This window comes from Entelurus aequoreus, linkage group LG11, assembly GCF_033978785.1.
Source record: "Entelurus aequoreus isolate RoL-2023_Sb linkage group LG11, RoL_Eaeq_v1.1, whole genome shotgun sequence".
Taxonomy (NCBI): Eukaryota; Metazoa; Chordata; class Actinopteri; order Syngnathiformes; family Syngnathidae; genus Entelurus; species Entelurus aequoreus.
In genome coordinates this window covers 3,847,507-3,868,343 of record NC_084741.1, presented here as the reverse complement: position 1 = coordinate 3,868,343, position 20,837 = coordinate 3,847,507, and the positions used below count along the sequence as shown (strand labels likewise).

The following is a 20,837-nucleotide window of genomic DNA, read 5'->3' as shown; positions in this document are numbered from 1 at the left end:
TTTTTTTCAGCTGAATAAACTCAACCTCTATTATCCTCAACACTTCCTTCAAGTCTTCTCCTGAAACATTTTGGTTCCGGGACAACCGTAGAAGGGAGCCACAACATTGAGGCTGAAGAGCTGCAGGTCGCCCACCCCTGCTTTACGTAAAGCGTAAGACAAATAGTAAATCTTGACTGCCAAACCAAAGTCAACAGAGCTAAGTGTGGAGAATACCAATGGAGTGTGCAGATACTGGCTGATTAAACAAAGCACAGTCCACGCCTGTGCTTTCAGTGATTTAGAGTTATTTGCACTGCTCGCTCTCTTTCCTGTTGCCTCGGTGTGTAGATTCTGTTGAGTTATTCCTCGTTCATCCTGCTAGAAGTCATTCCTCAGCTGATCAATGTTTCATACGTGCATGATTCTATACCAGGGGTCGGCAACCCGCGGCTCTAGAGCCGCATGCGGCTCTTTAGCGCCGCCCTAGTGGCTCTCTGGAGATTTTTCAAAAATGTATGAAAAATGGAAAAAGATGACATGGAAAAAAATAATAATTTTTGTTTTAATATGGGTTCTGTAGGAGGACAAACATGACACGAACCTCCCTAATTGTTATAAATCACACGGTTTATATTAAACATGCTTCACTGATTCGAGTATTTGGCGAGCGCCGTTTTGTCCTACTAATTTTGGCGGTCCTTGAACTCACCTTAGTTTGTTTACATCAGGGGTCACCAACCTTTTTGAAACCAAGAGCTACTTCTTGGGTACTGATTAATGCGAAGGACTACCAGTTTGATACACACTTAAATAAATTGCCAGAAATAGCCAATTTGCTCAATTTACCTTTAACTCTATGTTATTATTAATAATTAATGATATTTACACTTAATTGAACGGTTTAAAAGAGGAGAAAACATGAAAATAATGACAATTAAATTTTGAAACATAGTTTATCTTCAATTTCGACTCTTTAAAATTCAAAATTCAACCGAAAAAAAGAAGAGAAAAACTTAAAAAAATAATTTATGGAACATCATTAGTAATTTTTCCTGATTAAGATTAATTTTAGAATTTTGATGACATGTTTTAAATAGGTTAAAATCCAATCTGCACTTTGTTAGAATATATAACAAATTGGACCAAGCTATATTTCTAACAAAGACGAATCATTATTTCTTCTAGATTTTCCAGAACAAAAATTTTAAAAGAAATTCAAAAGACTTTGAAATAAGATTTAAATTTGATTCTACAGATTTTCTAGATTTGCCAGAATAATTTTTTTGAATTTTAATCATAATAAGTTTGAAGAAATATTTCACAAATATTCTTCGTCTAAAAAACAGAAGCTTAAATGAAGAATTAAATTAAAATGTATTTATTATTCTTTACAATAAATTTTAAAAAAAATTTACTTGAACATTGATTTAAATTGTCTGTCTCATTTTGTCCACCAAACCTTTAACGTTGTGCGTGATTGCACAAAGGTGAGTTTTGTTGATGTTGACTTGTGTGGAGTGCTAATCAGACATATTTGGTCATTGCATGACTGCAAGCTAATCGATGCTAACATGCTATTTAGGCTAGCCGTACGTACATATTGCATCATTATGCCTCATTTGTAGCTATATTTGAGGTCATTTAGATTCCTTTAAGTCCTCTTAATTCAATTTATATCTCATTACACACTATCTGTATGTAATATGGCTTCTAATTTGTTGCGGCTCCAGACAGATTTGTTTTTGTATTTTTGGTCCAATATGGCTCTTTCAACATTTTGGGTTGCCGACCCCTGGTCTATACCAACAACCCGATGGCCACCATCGCCTCACTCCGAATGTCGCTTTGTCAGCATGTTTGCCTCTTAACGTTACCGATGCTTTATTATCTCGTACGGAACCCGTCGCGCTTTCTCCGTCACAAATCGTTCAATCGAGAAAAAAAAAAAAAAAAGCAACGCGGCGGCAAATTCATCCTTTGGCGGCATCCTTCATGCTGACGGAGGCAAAGTTCGAGCTGTTGAGTAATGGCGAGCAAGCATGTAAGCGATGTGATTGTAATGAAAGCCTCTTTGTAATAGTGATTGTGATATTTAAAAAGAGTTAACTCGTGTGATTAATCACAAAAAATATCCCCTTAAGCATGTACACACTTAAATGAATCATGCATTTTACTTTGACCAGACAGGCTCTTTTATCTTAACCACTATACATCAGATTAATGCATATGTCAGTACTAAAATCAATCAATCAATCAATGTTTATTTATATAGCCCTAAATCAAAATGAGCGAGGAAACTCCGACTGGTGTGTCTGGTTGGCTTTAAACAAATGTGGCGATAAGTATTACCACCTTTGCTTCAAACTCAGGTAAACATTTCAATAATAAGCATTCAGATCTACACAGGGAGTTATAAAGAGTGACGGGTAATAATGTAGTTGTTACACCTGTCCTGCTGTTCGGCGCCGGTGCAGACCGTAGTTGAGGAGGGACGATCCCTTCAGTTCACTTTACCCCGTAATGGGTCTGCTAAGCTCTGCTTTCTGGTCAGAATTTGAGGCCGCCGATTTGTGACATTCTGGTTGCTTTGTTGTTAGTTTTGCAGGACACAACCGGAACCATTCATCACTTTACTGCGCAGTGCGCACGCTCCTCTCTCTCTGTACTCGCCCACTCACTCACTGACGTCACTCAGACAACACGTTGACATTCTCACAAATACACGTACACACCAGCTCCCCTGTTTTGCACATGTAGATACGTAACATGTAGATACGTAACATGTAGATCAGGGGTCACCAACCTTTTTGAAAGCAAGAGCTACTTCTTGGGTACTGATTGATGCGAAGGGCTACCAGTTTGATATACACTTAAATAAATTGCCAGAAATAGCCAATTTGCTCAATTTACCTTTAACTCTATGTTATTATTAATAATTAATGATATTTACACTTAATTGAACGGTTTAAAAGAGGAGAAAATACGAAAAAAATGGCAATTAAATTTTGAAACATAGTTTATCTTCAATTTCGACTCTTTAAAATTCAAAATTCAACCGAAAAAAAGAAGAGAAAAACTAGCTAATTCGAATCTTTTTGAAAAAATAAAAAAAATAATTTATGGAACATCATTAGTAATTTTTCCTGATTAAGATTAATTTTAGAATTTTGATGACATGTTTTAAATAGGTTAAAATCCAATCTGCACTTTGTTAGAATATATAACAAATTGGACCAAGCTATATTTCTAACAAAGACAAATCATTATTTCTTCTAGATTTTCCAGAACAAAAATTTTAAAAGAAATTCAAAAGACTTTGAAATAAGATTTAAATTTGATTCTACAGATTTTCTAGATTTGCCAGAATATTTTTTTTGAATTTTAATCATAATAAGTTTGAAGAAATATTTCACAAATATTCTTCGTCGAAAAAACAGAAGCTAAAATGAAGAATTAAATTAAAATGTATTTATTATTCTTTACAATAAAAAAAATAAATGTACTTGAACATTGATTTAAATTGTCAGGAAAGAAGAGGAAGGAATTTAAAAGGTCAAAAGGTATATGTGTTTAAAAATCCTAAAATCATTTTTAAGGTTGTATTTTTTCTCTAAAATTGTCTTTCTGAAAGTTATAAGAAGCAAAGTAAAAAAAATTATGAATTTATTTAAACAAGTGAAGACCAAGTCTTTAAAATATTTTCTTGGATTTTCAAATTCTATTTGAGTTTTGTCTCTCTTAGAATTAAAAATGTCGGGCAAAGCGAGACCAGCTTGCTAGTAAATAAATAAAATTTAAAAAATAGAGGCAGCTCACTGGTAAGTGCTGCTATTTGAGCTATTTTTAGAACAGGCCGGCGGGCTACTCATCTGGTCCTTACGGGCTACATGGTGCCCGCGGGCACCGCGTTGGTGACCCCTGATGTAGATAGATAACATGCAAATACATAACATGCAGATACGTAACTTGTAGATACGTAACATGTAGATACGTAACATGCAGATACATAACATGCAGATACATAACATGCAGATACGTAACTTGTAGATACGTTACTTGTAGATACGTAACTTGTAGATACATAACATGTAGATACGTAACATGTAGATACATAACATGTAGATACATAACATGTAGATACGTAACATGTAGATACATAACATGCAGATACATAACATGCAGATAGATAAAATGCAGATACGTAACTTGTATCTGCATATACATATTGTACACTGCAATAAGGCGCTTTTGGTAGCCATCCACAAGCTTCTGCTTGAATTTTTGACCACTCCTCTTGACAAAATTGGTGCAGTTCAGCTAAATGTGTTGGTTTTCTGACATGGACTTGTTTCTTCAGCATTATCCACACGTTTAAGTCAGGACTTTGGGAAGGCCATTCTAAAACCTTCATTCTAGCCTGATTCAGCCATTCCTTTACCACTTTTGAGGTGTGTTTGGGGTCATTGTCCTGTTGGAACACCCAACTGCGCCCAAGACCCAACCTCCGGGCTGAGGATTTTAGTTTGTCCTGAAGAATTTGGAGCTAATCCTCCTTTTTCATTGTCCCATTTACCCTCTGTAAAGCACCAGTTCCATTGGCAGCGAAACAGGCCCAGAGCGTAATACTATCACCACCATGCTTGACGGTAGGAATGGTGTTCTTGGGATTAAAGGCCTCACCTTTTCTCCTCCAAACATATTGCTGGGTATTGTGGCCAAACAGCTCCATTTTTGTTTCATCTGACCACAGAACTTTCCTCCAGAAGGTCTTATCTTTGTCCATGTGATGTCAGATGAAACAAAAATGGAGCTGTTTGCCCACAATACCCAGCAATATGTTTGGAGGAGAAAAGGTGAGGCCTTTAATCCCAGGAACACCAATTCCTACTGTCAATCACTCCATCACAAAATGACATGATGTTCTTTTGACCACGACTGTATAACTCCCACTTATGCAGCCGATCAACATAGTTGGCAAAGCTTTTTCATTTTTTTCATACATTTTTTTCATGAAGCTGCCCTCCGCAACATGGCAGGTGCAGACAAAGGCACCATATGTCCATGAGAAGGGAGATTTTCCTTCTTGACGTCGTTTAAAGCTCGCAACTTTAAAAACAAAAACTCCTCTTCTCTCAAAAGTGAAGGAGATGTCACGTTTGGCTCTAAGGCAGGGGTCACCAACCTTTTTGAAAGCAAGAGCTACTTCTTGGGTACTGATTAATGCGAAGGGCTACCAGTTTGATACACACTTAAATAAATTGCCAGAAATAGCCAATTTGCTCAATTTACCTTTAACTCTATGTTATTATTAATAATTAATGATATTTACACTTAATTTAACGGTTTAAAAGAGGAGAAAACACCAAAAAAATTACAATTAAATTTTGAAACATAGTTTATTTTCAATTTCGACTCTTTAAAATTCAAAATTCAAACGAAAAAAGACGAGAAAATCTAGCTAATTCGAATCTTTTTATGGAACATCATTAGTAATTTTTACTGATTAAGATTAATTTTAGAATTTTGATTACATGTTTTAAATAGGTTAAAATCCAATCTACACTTTGTTAGAATATATAAGAAATTGGACCAAGCTATATTTCTAACAGACAAATCATTATTTATTCTAGGTTTTCCAGAACAAAAATTTTGAAAGAAATTCAAAAGACTTTGAAATAAGATTTAAATTTGATTCTACAGATTTTTTAGATTTGCCAGAATAATTTTTTTGAATTTTAATCATAATAAGTTGGAAGAAATATTTCACAAATATTCTTCGTCGAAAAAACAGAAGCTAAAATGAAGAATTAAATTAAAATGTATTTATTATTCTTTACAATAAAAAATTTTTTTTTACTTGAACATTGATTTAAATTGTCAGGAAAGAAGAGGAAGGAATTTAAAAGGTAAAAAGGTATATGTGTTTAAAAATCCTAAAATCCTTTTTAAGATTGTATTTTTTCTCTAAAATTGTCTTTCTGAAAGTTATAAGAAGCAAAGTAAAAAAAATAATGAATTTATTTAAACAAGTGAAGACCAAGTCTTTAAAATATTTTCTTGGATTTTCAACTTCTATTTGAGTTTTGTCTCTCTTAGAATTAAAAATGTCGGGCAAAGCGAGACCAGCTTGCTAGTAAATAAATAAAATTTAAAAAATAGAGGCAGCTCACTGGTAAGTGCTGCTATTTGAGCTATTTTTAGAACAGACCAGCGGGCTACTCATCTGGTCCTTACGGGCTACCTGGTGCCCGCGGGCACCGCGTTGGTGACCCCTGCTCTAAGGACACATATTACATTAAAAAGTGCATAGTAGGGGGACATTGAACTTTGGGACCTAACCGGCCTACTTTCCACCGCTCCTCCCAGCCTCACAGGAAGCCGCCTTTGCAGATACCCTTCGGCCAACGTGGGTGAAGGAAGGCGAAAGTCTCACGCTGAGCTGTTCCTTCACATCACCTCTGCTGCCCTCCCAGCGGGACATCACCTGGTTCAGAGACGGTAAGGCCTCCCTGGGTGACCGTACAAAAGTGACCATCCGAGTAATTTGTTTCTGGTCAGGGACGCAACTGCTGCAATCATGCGCCGTGGACATGAAGACCACCGACAGCATGGCCTCCATCACGCTGAGTGCCGTGTACAAGGAGCATGAAGGAGTTTACACTGTGCGCCTGAAGACCTGGGATGGCGTGCTGGAATCTAGTGCCTATATCTTTGTTGAAGGTGAGAACCAGAAAGTATCTTTGATCATATTGTTGTCTTGAGAAGAATAACGCCGCATAAAAAAAGGCTTTTAAAAAAGGGGAGAAAGAACAGGCTTCTCTACACATGTAAAAAAATAAAGCTCTGAGCTTTTGCAACTATTTGTTAGTCAGCCACAAGCGCGGGAGCTGTTTGTTTGATTGTTTTGTTTTTCGTCAGTGAACATGTTTAAAGGCCTACTGAAAGCCACTACTAGCGACCACGCAGTCTGATAGTTTATATATCAATGATGAAATCTTAACATTATAACACATGCCAATACGGCCAGGTTAACTTACAAAGTGACATTTTAAATTTCCCGCCACACTTCTGGTTGAAAAAGCCTTCGAAGGATGACGTATGCGCGTGACGTAGCCCGGGGAACAGAGGTATGCCTTCCCCATTGAATACAGTACAAAAAAGCTCTGTTTTCATTTCATAATTCCACAGTATTCTGGACATCTGTGTTGGTGAATCTTTTGCAATTTGTTTAATGAACAATGGATACTGCAAAGAAGAACGTTGTAGGTGGGATCGATCGGCGTATTAGCGGCTAAGTACAATACTGTAATATCTGTGATATTTGCATTAGTGTACTGTGTCTTTAAGGGTTTGGGGAACGCGCATGCGCGAGTGAGTTGGCGGAGAACTTGAGTGTGTGTGAGCGTGACTTTTGGCTAACAGCAGCTCGTGTATGTGTGTGCGTTACTTTTTGAACTACAACCAGTTACCGCTTGTTAATAAAGTGATTGAGCAATTTGTTTAATGGACAATGGAGACTGCAAATAAGAAAGTTGTAGGTGCGATCGGTGGAGCGGCGGACTACAGAAACACCAACACCAGGAGGTTGTGTTGTGTTTTGAGCAGGATAGCAGACGCACTACGGTGAGTACAGCTTTGGCTTCCAAACATTTGATCGCTTGCCCGTACGTGCGTGTCGATATGTGCATGTCACGTACGTAACTTTGGGGAAATATATGTTTCTTGCCGATTCTGATGGCGGCTGGGGTGTCGTCAAAAGCGTACAACGCCCGCCGCCGCATCTAAGTTAGCTACGCAGCTAGGTTAGCTTCTGTTTTTTTAGCTTCGCCAAGCGGAATATTATTAATCGTGTATTTACATGTTCATGGTTTAATAGTATTATTGATCTTCTGTCTATCCATCCAGTCAGGGTTTTTTTTTATTTAGTTTCTATCTGCATTTGAGACTGACGCTATCGCGTTGGCTACGCAGCTAGGTTAGCTTCTGTTTTTTTTTAGCTTCGCCAAGCGTAATATTATGAATCGTGTATTTACATGTTCATGGTTTAATAGTATTATTGATCTTCTGTCTATCCATCCAGTCAGGTTTTTTTTTTATTTAGTTTATATCTGCATTTGAGACTGCTGCTATCACGTTGGCTACGTAGCTAGGTTAGCTTCTATTTTTTTAGCTTCGCAAAGCTGAATTATTAATCGTGTATTTACATGTTCAGTCACTGTGAATGTCCATTTCGCGTTCTCGACTCTCATTTTCAAGAGGATATAGTATCCGAGGTGGTTTAAAATACAAATCCGTAATCCACAATAGAAAAAGGAGAGAGTGTGGAATCCAATGAGCCAGCTTGTACCTAAGTTACGGTCAGAGCGAAAAAAGATACGTCCATCACTGCCTCTCTAGTCCTTCACTGTAACGTTCCTCATCTACGAATCTTTCATCCTCGCTCAAATTAATGGGGTAATCGTCGCTTTGTCGCTCCGAATCTCTCTCGCTCTATTGTAAACAATGGAAAATTGTGAGGAATACTAGCTCCTGTGACGTCACGCTACTTCCGGTACAGGCAAGGCTTTTTTTTTTATCAGCGAGCAAAAGTTGCGAACTTTATCATCGATTTTCTCTACTAAATCCTTTCAGCAAAAATGTGGCAATATCGCGAAATGATCAAGTATGACACATAGAATGGATCTGCTATTCCCGTTTAAATAAAATACATTCATTTCAGTAGGCCTTTAAGTAGCATGATATTAATGTACCATATTTTTCGGACTATAAGGCACACTTAAAATCCGTTCATTTTCTCAAAAATGGACAGTGCGCCTTATTACCCGGTGCGCCGAATGTACGGATTAATTCTGGTTGTGCTTACCGACCTCCAAGCAATTTTATTTGGTACACGGTGCAATGATAAGTGTGACCAGTAGATGGCAGTCACACATAAGAGATACGTGTCGACTGCAATATGACGCCAGTAAACAACGCCAAAACTTTAAATGTTCCATTACACACAGCACTCAAAAATCTTTCAAAATGTTTTAGTACCTCTGAATAATATACATTTACATATGCATAACAATGTGTTTTCTTTTGTATTATTTTTTTTAATGAATTAAGTAACGTTTATGACAACCAAAACACAATATAGAATGTGAGATACAACAGGATAATGCATACATTTATCATTTGTTTTCAAAGCGCTTACAAAAGAGTGGGACCCCAAAAATGTACAGTGGAACCCCATTTTTATGACTTGATGGGGTCCCTGGGACGCCATTTTGAAAATTCCTAGTCCTAGCGCCAATACTGATGGAGTATTGGTGCGTGCAAAACAGCAGCAGGCGGCTGTGGACTGTGGGCCGCTTCTAATACTAATCAAATATCATCCCGGGGGCCATAGATCATTCATTCGGCCTTGACTTTGACACATAGGATCTAGAATAAACTTACATTGGACAACAAACTGGTGATAGTTTGTCTGCGTTAGCACTTATAATAACAATATCACTAATACTTGGTTATTATTCAAGTCACAAAATGGTTATTTATTGGATTTTATGGGGGCGAAATAGTGGCGTTCCCAATGGCTCCGGTTTAAGCTGACTTTTATATACACTACCGTTCAAAAGTTTGGGGTCACCCAAACAATTTTGTGGAATAGCCTTCCTTTCTAAGAACAAGAATAGACTGTCGAGTTTCAGATGAAAGTTCTCTTTTTCTGGCCATTTTGAGCGTTTAATTGACCCCACAAATGTGATGCTCCAGAAACTCAATCTGCTCAAAGGAAGGTCAGTTTTGTAGCTTCTGTAACGAGCTAAAGTGTTTTCAGATGTGTGAACATGATTGCACAAGGGTTTTCTAATCATCAATTAGCCTTCTGAGCCAATGAGCAAACACATTGTACCATTGGAACACTGGAGTGATAGTTGCTGGAAATGGGCCTCTACACACCTATGTAGATATTGCACCAAAAACCAGACATTTGCAGCTAGAATAGTCATTTACCACATTAGCAATGTATAGAGCAGGGGTCGGCAACCCGCGGCTCTAGAGCCGCATGGCGCCGCCCTAGTGGCTCTCTGAAGCTTTTTCAAAACAGTATGAAAAATGGAAAAAGATGAGGGGAAAAAAAAAAATAATTTTGTTTTAATATGGTTTCTGTAGGAGGACAAACATGACACAAACCTCCCAAATTGTTATAAAGCACACTGTTTATATTAAACATGCTTCACTGATTCGAGTATTTGGCGAGCGCCGTTTTGTCCTACTAATTTTGGCGGTCCTTGAACTCACCTTAGTTTGTTTACATGTATAACTTTCTCGGACTTTCCAGGACGTGTTTTCACTTTTATGCCACTTCTTTTTATGTCTCATTTTGTCCACCAAACTTTTAACATTGTGCGTGAGTGCACAAGGGTGAGTTTTGTTGATGTTATTGACTTGTGTGGAGTGCTAATCAAACATATTTGGTCACTGCATGACTGCAAGCTAATCGATGCTAACATGCTATTTAGGCTAGCTATATGTACATATTGCATCATTATGCCTCATCTGTAGCTATACTTGAGCTCATTTAGTTTCCTTTAAGTCATCTCAATTCAATGTATATCTCATGACACACTATCTGTATGTAATATGGCTTCTAATTTGTTGCGGCTCCAGACAGATTTGTTTTTGTATTTTTGGTCCAATATGGCTCTTTCAACATTTTGGGTTGCCGACCCCTGGTATAGAGTGTATTTCTTTAAAGTTAAGACTAGTTTAAAGTTATCTTCATTGAAAAGTACAGTGCTTTTCCTTCAAAAATAAGGACATTTCAATGTGACCCCAAACTTTTGAACGGTAGTGTACATTTCTTTAATATTTACTAGGGGTGTAACGGTACGTGTATTTGTATTGAACCGTTTCGGTACGGGGGTTCTGGTTCGGTTCAAAGGTGTACCGAACGAGTTTCCACATGGACATATTAAGTAGCGTAACGCACATTGTGTAAACAATGCACACCGAGGCACAACACACGGCATGCTAGCAGCTAACGGGCTAGGATAGACTGACCATACGTCTTCTTTTCACCGGACATGTCCTCTTTTGCGGAGCTGTCAGGGCGGACTTTCTTAAATGCCTCAAATGTCCGGCATTTTGAGTTAGGGTTGCGTGTATTTTCAATGTACGTTCAGGGTTAAGAAGGGGTTAAAAACAAAACAAATTGTGCGCGCAGCAGCATTGGTGAGGGAGGGGCAGAGACAGAGACAGAGAGAGAGTTATGATAAACGCGCATGCGTCGCCAGGCTCTGCTTTTTATCCATAGATTTATCACATTTAATTTTTTATTATCTATAGCAGGGGTGTCAAAAGTGTGCCCCGGAGGCCATTTGCGGCCCACAGCTAATGTTTTAAAGGCCCACGGCACATTCTAAAAATACTGTTAAAATAAACAAAAACATAACAAAAGTGAAATAAAAAAGCTTAAAGGTTAAATGTAATTTAGAAAAAGTTGCAATGTTGACTAATAAAACAAAGCTGGTTTTTTTTCTTTCAAATTGTCATTGCTCAAAACATAATATTGAATCAAAATCAATGTTATTATGAATTATTGACCTATCCAAGGTTCCCATTACTTCACATCAAATATTACACTAAGAAAAATATTTTTGGTGGAAGATTTTGCAAATTTGGTCAATAAATAACCCGAAAATGTATATTTTGTTGTTTTCTTACTGTACCGAAAATTAACCATGACCTCTAAACCGAGGTACGTACCGAACTGAAATGTTTGTGTACCGTTACACCCCTAGTATTTACAATGCATTTTTTTAAAAATCCATCCGTCGTCATGTCTTTCATAATGTTTGTGAACTATAGGCAAAATTCCGAAGAAAAAAAAAGTGCAATTCCCCTTTAAACTGACAACACTTTTTAATGATATCAACAACTGAGTAACCTTCAGATAGTGTTGTTAGCCTGAAGCTATCATGACAACTACTGTTGTAAAGGCCTACTGAAAGCCACTACTAGCGACCACGCAGTCTGATAGTTTATATATCAATGATGAAATCTTAACATTGCAACACATGCCAATACGGCCGGGTTAACTTATAAAGTGACATTTTAAATTTCCCGCCACACTTCCGGTTAAAAAAGCCTTCGAAGGATGACGTATGCGCGTGACGTAGCCCGGGGAACAGAGGTATGCCTTCTCCATTGAATACAATACAAAAAAGCTCTGTTTTCATTTCATAATTCCACAGTATTCTGGACATCTGTGTTGGTGATTTTTTTTGCAATTTGTTTAATGAACAATGGAGGCTGCAAAGAACAACGTTGTAGGTGGCTGTAGCAACACAAGGACCACTTACTCGGATAGCAGACGCCTAGCCGATGCTAGCAGACGCCTAGCCGATGCTAGCAGACGCCTAGCCGATGCTAGCAGACCCACCGCACGGATGATCTGGTGAAGTCCTTCGTCGCGCCGTCAATCGCTGGAACGCAGGTGAGCACGGGTGTTGCTGAGCAAAGCAGATGAGGGCTGGCTGGCGTAGGTGGAGCGCTAATGTTTTTATCATAGCTCTGTGAGCTCCGGTTGCTAAGTTAGCCTTAGCGTCGTTAGCAACAGCATTGTTAAGCTTTGCCAGGCTGAGATCTATTAACCGTGTAGTTACATGTACATGGTTTAATAGTATTGTCGATCTTCTGTCTATCCTTCCAGTCAGGGATTTATTTACTTTGTTTATATCTGCATTTGAGACAGATGTTATCACGTTAGCTCATGCTAAAGATGCTAAAGAGCTTCGTCGATGTATTGTCGTGGAGATAAAAGGCACTGTAATGTCCATTTCGCGTTCTCGACTCTCATTTTCAAGAGGATATAGTATCTGAGGTGGTTTAAAATACAAATCCGTGATCCACAATAGAAAAAGGAGAGAGTGTGGAATCCAATGAGCCATGTTGTACCTAAGTTACGGTCAGAGCGAAAAAAATATGTATTTCACTGCATTCTAGTCTGTCACTCTAACGTTCCTCATCCACGAATCTTTCATCCTTGCTCAAATTAATGGGGTAATCGTCACTTTCACGGTCCGAATAGCTCTAGCTGCGTTGAAAACAATATGAAAATATGAGGGAGTGAACAACTGACAACGTCACGCTACTTCCGGTACAGGCAAGGTTTTTTTTTATCAGAGACCAAAAGTTGCGAACTTTATCGACGTTGTTCTATACTAAATCCTTTCAGCAAAAATATGGCAATATCGCAAAATGATCAAGTATGACACATAGAATGGATCTGCTATCCCCGTTTAAATAAAAAAAATTCATTTCAGTAGGCCTTTAAACGCCTACCTATTTTTTTTTTTTTGCTTTAAATTCCCACAGTCAGCCATACACTACTTCAGGCCTACTGAAATGATTTTTTTTTTATTCAAACGGTGAAGTGAAGGACTTGAGAGGCAGTGATGGACGTATCTTTTTTCGCTCTGACCGTAACTTAGGTACAAGCTGGCTCATTGGATTCCACACTCTCCTTTTTTTATTGTGGATCACAGATTTGTATTTTAAACCACCTCGGATACTATATCCTCTTGAAAATGAGAGTCGAGAACGCGAAATGGACATTCAGTGCCTTTTATCTCCACGACAATACATCGGCGAAATGCTTTAGCTACGAGCTAACGTGATAGCATCGTGCTTTAATTGCATATAGAAACAAAAAAATAAACCCCTGACTGGAAGGATAGATAGAAAATCAACAATACTATTAAACCGTGGACATGTAAATACACGGTTAATGCTTTCCAGCCTGGCGAAGGTTAACAATGCTGTGCTAACGACGCCATTGAAGCTAACTTAGCAACTTAGCAATGGGACCTCACAGAGCTATGCTAAAAACATTAGCTCTCCAACCTACGCCAGCCAGCCCTCATCTACTCATCAACACCCGTGCTCACCTGCGTTCCAGCGATCGGCAGAAGGACGAAGGACTTCACCCAATGCGTTTGGCGGCCCGGAGACGTAGGAAGTCAAGGTGAGGTCGGCGGCTAGCGCGGCTAGCGCTCCAACAAAGTCCTCCTGGTTGTGTTGCTGTAGTCCGCTGCTAATACACCGATCCCACCTACAACTGTCTTCTTTGCAGCCTTCATTGTTCATTAAACAAATTGCAAAAGATGTCCAGAATACTGTGGAATTATGAAATGAAAACACAGCTTTTTGTATAGGATTCTACGGGTACCATAACTTCCGTTACTCTGACTTCGTCACGCGCATACGTCATCATACCGCGACGTTTCAGCCGGATATTTCCCGGGAAGTTTTAAATGTCACTTTATAAGTTAACCCGGCCGTATTGGCATGTGTTGCAATGTTAAGATTTCATCTTTGATATATTAACTATCAGACTGCGTGGTCGGTAGTAGTGGCTTTCAGTAGGCCTTTCAAGCATAGTCAAATGTGCATTGGAAGTCATGGAAACAAAACAATTCCAAGAACAAAATGTTACAGTTGTCTTTTAGTATTTATCAAGTAAATTACTGCATGTGTCAGTTTGTTGACAAATGTGTTGGCAAAGCTGCCATGAAGGTGCAGGTGGCCATATTGTATGTGCTGCTCTGCTGTCTCCGAGCAGGCCAAACAGCTGTCACATCCCATCACCGTCACCCTCCAATGCAGCATGGTTTCTACCTACCGTGCTGCATCCTAAAAGATGTGTTTTGCCTAGCAAAATATCAGGCCGTGTGTACAGAATCACCATTTCCATGCATGCCTGCTGCAAATAGTGTTTTGATTGCACTCGGAAAAGTTAGTTTTTTCGTGAAGAGTCTGGCTTTTATGCTTTAAATTCCTGCCGGCACGCTCGTTCAAATGGGGGAAATTGCACCATCAATCAGGCAGCACTACAGCGGAGGGCTTGTTAAATTTCTTTAGTGAAACTATGTATGTATTTTTAACAACCTTCCCCTCCCCAACAATTGCCTCATGCGAATAATCCAGTCTATTTATACAGCGCCAAGTCCTAACAGCATCAGCACTCTTTTTTCATACTGAGAACATCTTGCGCCTTTTGACAATGTTACCAACGGGTGACAAAAGGCGAGGAGCGACTCCCCGATGGTGCCGCGAACCTTGAAAATGCGCCTCGGCTCGTGTCCCTTGTTACAGAGATTGTTCTTTGCGAGAGCTGGAGGTAGTAATTAGTCAATCTGAACGAGAGTGCCCTCCGTTCAGCAGTGGCATTTGCATCACAAATAGCAGGTTCCAGAGACCAAAAACAAACATTAAAGGGCCCGAGGAAAGAAAGGATTTTGAGGGCGAGGATGCAAATTTAGGAAGATGTTGTTGGAGTTTTTATTGGAGGGGAAAAACTATCTTTGCTCGCCTCAGGACAAGGTGGTGAAGCATGTCAGATTGCATCACTTCAATAGGCTTTGCATTACTTCTCGTCTTTATTGTAATCTCTTTCATCCTGTCTACCTGCTGTGTTAGTATACTGTACAGTGTTTCCCATAAACTGCCAAGATACCTGTGGCGGTGGGGGCGTGGCTATGGGCGTGGTCACCATGGCATCATCGAGCAATTTGCATAATTTACTACAATGATTTGATTTTCTCTAAAAAGGCTAAAAAATGTATACTTACTAATTAATAATAACAGTTTTGTTTTAAACGTCCATCCATCCATCCATTTTACAATATAATTACAACACCTTATGTACATATTTATATACAAATTTGAACAATAAGTTATTCACTGAAATATATTTATTAATTGTGGTTCTTACAAAAAATATATCTTATAAAATATAAAAGCTAAAATGTCTCAAAGCTCTGCCCCTTTAATTAGTGCATACTAAATAATGTAACTTTAGCCTACTACTACAACCATATTATTTACCAGCAACATAAAGTGAAACAGAGGCAGAGGTGTCCTGCCACAGTCAGTAACAAATAAACAGAACACAGTAGTGGTGGTAGATAGACACAGAGCTTCATCAAACATCCGATCCACTGAACAAAGAGCTCCAAAAATCTTGAACTTTAGACTGCCATCAGTTTTACTCCCTACACTTAACCATGTGTTTCCTACTGCCTGCAGACTTTGTACCCTTTGTTATATACACATGTTGTGTTTCTAATATAAATACATTTAATAAAGTCAAATACAAATAAGGCATCAAGAGAAGTATCCTACACTTCTCTTTTGTAAAGTAAATCTGAACAGCCGATATGGGCATCTACATCAACTATATGATTTGCCTGAGAAGCTGGAGAGGAAAAAAAAAAAAAAAAATTACTTTTTTATTTTTTTAATTTTTAATTTTTTAATTTTTATTTTTTTATTTGTGGCGGACGTAATTCTTTCGTGGCGGGCCGCCACAAATAAATGAATGTGTGGGAAACACTGCTGTATTTTCCGGACCATAGGGCGCACTGCCGATGAGTCAAATCGGGTCTATTTTTATTTCATTTCATTTTCATTCTATTTTCGCACCGGATTATAAGGCGCATTAAAGGGGTCTGTATTTTTCGGATTATAAATCACAGTTTTTTTCATAGTTTGGCCGGGGGTGCGATTTATACTCTGGAGCGATTTATGTGTGAAATTATTAACACATTAGCGTAAAATATCAAATAATATTATTTAGCTCATTCACGTAAGAGACTAGGCGTATATCAGCAATCGTCACACGCATACGTCAACCAATATTTAGCGATTAGGGGTGACAGATTGTTTGGTAAACGTATAGCATGTTCTATATGTTATAGTTATTTGAATGACTCTTACCATAATATGTTACGTTAACATACCAGGCACGTTCTCAGTTGGTTATTTATGCCTCATATAACGTACACTTATTCAGCCTGTTGTTCACTATTCTTTATTTAGTTTAAATTGCCTTTCAAATGTCTATTCTTGGTGTTGGATTTTATCAAATACATTTCCCCAAAAAATGCGACTTATACTCTAGTGCAGGGGACGGCAACCCGCGGCTCTTTAGCGCCGCCCTAGTGGCTCTCTGAAGCTTTTTCAAAAATGTATGAAAAATGGAAAAAGATGAGGCGGAAAAAAATAATAATTTTTGTTTTAATATGGTTTCTGTAGGAGGACAAACATGACACAAACCTCCCTAATTGTTATAAATCACAGTGTTTATATTAAGCATGCTTCACTGATTCGAGTATTTGGCGAGCGCCGTTTTGTCCTACTAATTTTGGCGGTCCTTGAACTCACCTTAGTTTGTTTACATGTTTAACTTTCTCCGACTTTCTAGGACGTGTTTTATGCCACTTCTTTTTCTGTCTCATTTTGTCCACCACACTTTTAACGTTGTGCATGAATGCACAAAGGTGAGTTTTGTTGATGTTATTGACTTGTGTGGAGTGCTAATCAAACATATTTGGTCACTGCATGACTGGAAGCTAATCGATGCTAACATGCTATTTAGGCTAGCTGTATGTAAATATTGCATCATTATGCCTCATTTGTAGCTATATTTGAGCTCATTTAGTTTCCTTTAAGTCATCTCAATTCAATATATATCTCATGACACACTATCTGTATGTAATATGGCTTCTAATTTGTTGCGGCTCCAGACAGATTTGTTTTTGTATTTTTGGTCCTATGGGTGAGGGCCGACATCCGGGCAACTGAGCTACATACGGGTTCTTCGAGCCATAGCAACCAGACTGGCGTTGAAAACAACCCGTTGCCATTACTCTTTAACCTGTCGACCTACGCTGGTTAAACCCGTCATTCTGCCTTCAAAATGCCGAAAAACTGTGTTGTTTTTGGTTGTGCTAACCACAACCGAAAACGGGGAAAACAAAGGTCGTATTTTGTTCTGCCAAAGCGTGATAAAAGCCCACAGAGACGAGACAAATGGCTCGCAGCTTTACACCGGGAAAACGAGGACGGTTCTCACTGGAGTCCCCCAAAGTCCCGGGTCGTGTGTTCGGATCACTTCGTTTCTGGTAAATATAAGGAACAAAAATCCACCTTCTTAACCACAACTTGGCTATACCGTCCGTGCTAATGTTGTACTTGTTGAATTTGTACCTTATAACGTTCGACAGCTAAAGTTGTTGTAGTACAAAAATAACATGCGGTATATACTATATCAGGGGTCACCAACGTGGTGCCCGCGGGCACCAGGTAGCCCGTAAGGACCAGATGAGTAGCCCGCTGGCCTGTTCTAAAAATAGCTCAAATAGCAGCACTTACCAGTGAGCTGCCTCTATTTTTTAAATTGTATTTATTTACTAGCAAGCTGGTCTCACTTTGCCCGACATTTTTAATTCTAAGAGAGACAAAACTCAAATAGAATTTGAAAATCCAAGAAAATATTTTCAAGACTTGGTCTTCACTTGTTTAAATAAATTCCTTAATTTTTTTTTACTTTGCTTCTTATAACTTTCAGAAAGACAATTTTAGAGAAAAAATACAACCTTAAAAATGATTTTAGGATTTTTAAACACATATACCTTTTTACCTTTTAAATTCCTTCCTCTTCTCTCCTGACAATTTAATTCAATGTTTAAGTAAATTTTTTATTTTTATTGTAAAGAATAATAAATACATTTTAAATTAATTCTTCATTTTAGCTTCTGTTTTTTCTACAAAGAATATTTGTGAAATATTTCTTCAAACTTATGATTAATATTCAAAAAAATTATTCTGGCAAATCTAGAAAATCTGTGGAATCAAATTTAAATCTTATTTCAAAGTCTTTTGAATTTCTTTTAAAAATTTTGTTCTGGAAAATCTAGAAGAAATAATGATTTGTCTTTGTTAGAAATATAGCTTGGTCCAATTTGTTATATATTCTAACAAAGTGTACATTGCATTTTAACCTATTTAAAACATGTCATCAAAATTCTAAAATTAATCTTAATCAGGAAAAATTACTAATGATGTTCCATAAATTCTTTTAAGTTTTTCTCTTCTTTTTTTCGGTTGAATTTTGAATTTTAAAGAGTCGAAATTGAAGATAAACTATGTTTCAAAATTGAATTGTCATTTTTTTCATGTTTTCTCCTCTTTTAAACCGTTCAATTAAGTGTAAATATCATTAATTATTAATAATAACATAGAGTTAAAGGTAAATTGAGCAAATTGGCTATTTCTGGCAATTTATTTAAGTGTGTATCAAACTGGTAACCCTTCGCATTAATCAGTACCCAAGAAGTAGCTCTTGCTTTCAAAAAGGTTGGTGACCCCTGTACTATATAGTCTATAGCCTAGCTAGCTATTTTCGAAAACCGGACAACGAGAGGATACCAAAGGCAGCGTTAAGATGGACACCACCGGGAAAACGTAAGCCAGTGCGGCCAAAGAACACCTGGCGAAGAACAGTTGAAGGGGAGCTGAAAGAGATGAAGCTTACATGGGGCGAGGCACAGAGACGAGCACAGCAGCGAGATGAATGGCGTCGAGTCGTCGAAGCCTTATTTCCCATCCGGGAAGAAGAGGATTAAGTTAAGTAAGTAATATACTATATAGTCTATAGCCTAGCTAGCTATTTTCGAAAACCGGTTTCGTTTAAATTTGCACTTAACAGTTGGGTTTTTAAAAACCAATAAACCCTATAATTTTCATGTTGCCATTCAATACATGTAGCCCTCAAATCTCTCAATATTTTATACACTAACACTTGATCTTGTTGTTGATAACTTCCGCGTCTCTTTCTTAGTAGCGCGGAGGCTAAGCTAACTAGCAAGCTAAGCTAAGCCTGAGAAGCTTTAAAGTTCACTGAGACGAGTCTGACGCAAATAATACATTTTCGTTTTTTCACACGATATGCGAATAAGTAAAAATGCGTAAATGAAGGATTTAACGCCGACTTCCAAGCCACAACGCTCGTTAAATGCTTTTTCTGTCAATGCTGCGTTCGCTGTGAGCTGGTTTGTTTTCAACGAATTCCCGGTTGCTAGGGGATTGGTAGGCGGAAGTGACGTAGGTCCGCCCTCACCCATATGGCTCTTTCAACATTTTGGGTTGCCGACCCCTGCCCTAGTGCATGGGAGTTAGTGCTGCAAAGGGTTCTGGGTATTTGTTCTGTTGTGTTTATGTTGTGTTACAGTGCGGATGTTCTCCCGAAATGTGTTTGTCATTCTTATTTTAGTGTGGGTTCCCAGTGTGGTGTATATTTCTAAAAGTGTTAAAGTTGTTTTTTACGGGCACCCTCAGTGTGACCTGTATCGCTGTTGACCAAGTATGCTTGCATTCACATGGGTGTGCGTACAGAAGCTGCACATATCGTGTGACTGGGCCGGCATGTTGTTAGAATCTACCTGCTGCCACCTACTGACATGGAGTATTACGTGGTTACCCTGGAGCTCTACACAGCACGGACAATAAGCAACGGCACATTATTTGCAGATTATAATTATTAATTTGAAAAAAAATTTGGGGGGACCAATTAGGTGAAGTTGTTGCATAATTTCCCACGGCACACCAGACAATATTTCACCAGACAATATTTCACGCCACAAGGGTGTGCCGTGAAATATTGTCTGGTGTGCCGTGGGAAATTATGCAACTTCACCTAATTGGTCCCCAAAAATTTTTTTCAAATTAATAATCATAATCCGCAAATAATGTGCCGTTGCTTAGTGTCCGTGCTGTGTAGAGCTCCAGGGTAACCACGTAATACTCCATGTCAGTAGGTGGCAGCAGGTAGTTAATTGCTTTGTAAAAGTCGGAATGTGTCGGGTGAGACGAGGATGGTTTGTTGTGATCACAATATGCAGGTAAAAACGTATATAATGCTTAAACCAAAAATGAACATAAGGAAAAGGCAATGAAGCATAGGAATGGCTATGCAAAACACAAGTAAAACTGAACAGGCTACCAAGTAAACAGAAACAGAATGCTGG

The 20,837-nt window shown here is 38.3% G+C and overlaps 1 protein-coding gene across 3 annotated transcripts in view; it reads left to right on the top strand.

The window, feature by feature from the left end:
* The window catches only part of myom3 (myomesin 3), a 248,962-nt gene that overhangs the window by 69,405 nt on the left and 158,720 nt on the right, over positions 1-20,837 (top strand). For all 3 annotated transcript variants that reach the window (XM_062062305.1, XM_062062303.1, XM_062062304.1), the window contains exons 8-9: positions 6,349-6,480; positions 6,541-6,702. In XM_062062305.1, the coding sequence (XP_061918289.1) occupies positions 6,349-6,480; positions 6,541-6,702 (294 nt within the window). The remainder of the gene's footprint in view (positions 1-6,348; positions 6,481-6,540; positions 6,703-20,837) is intronic.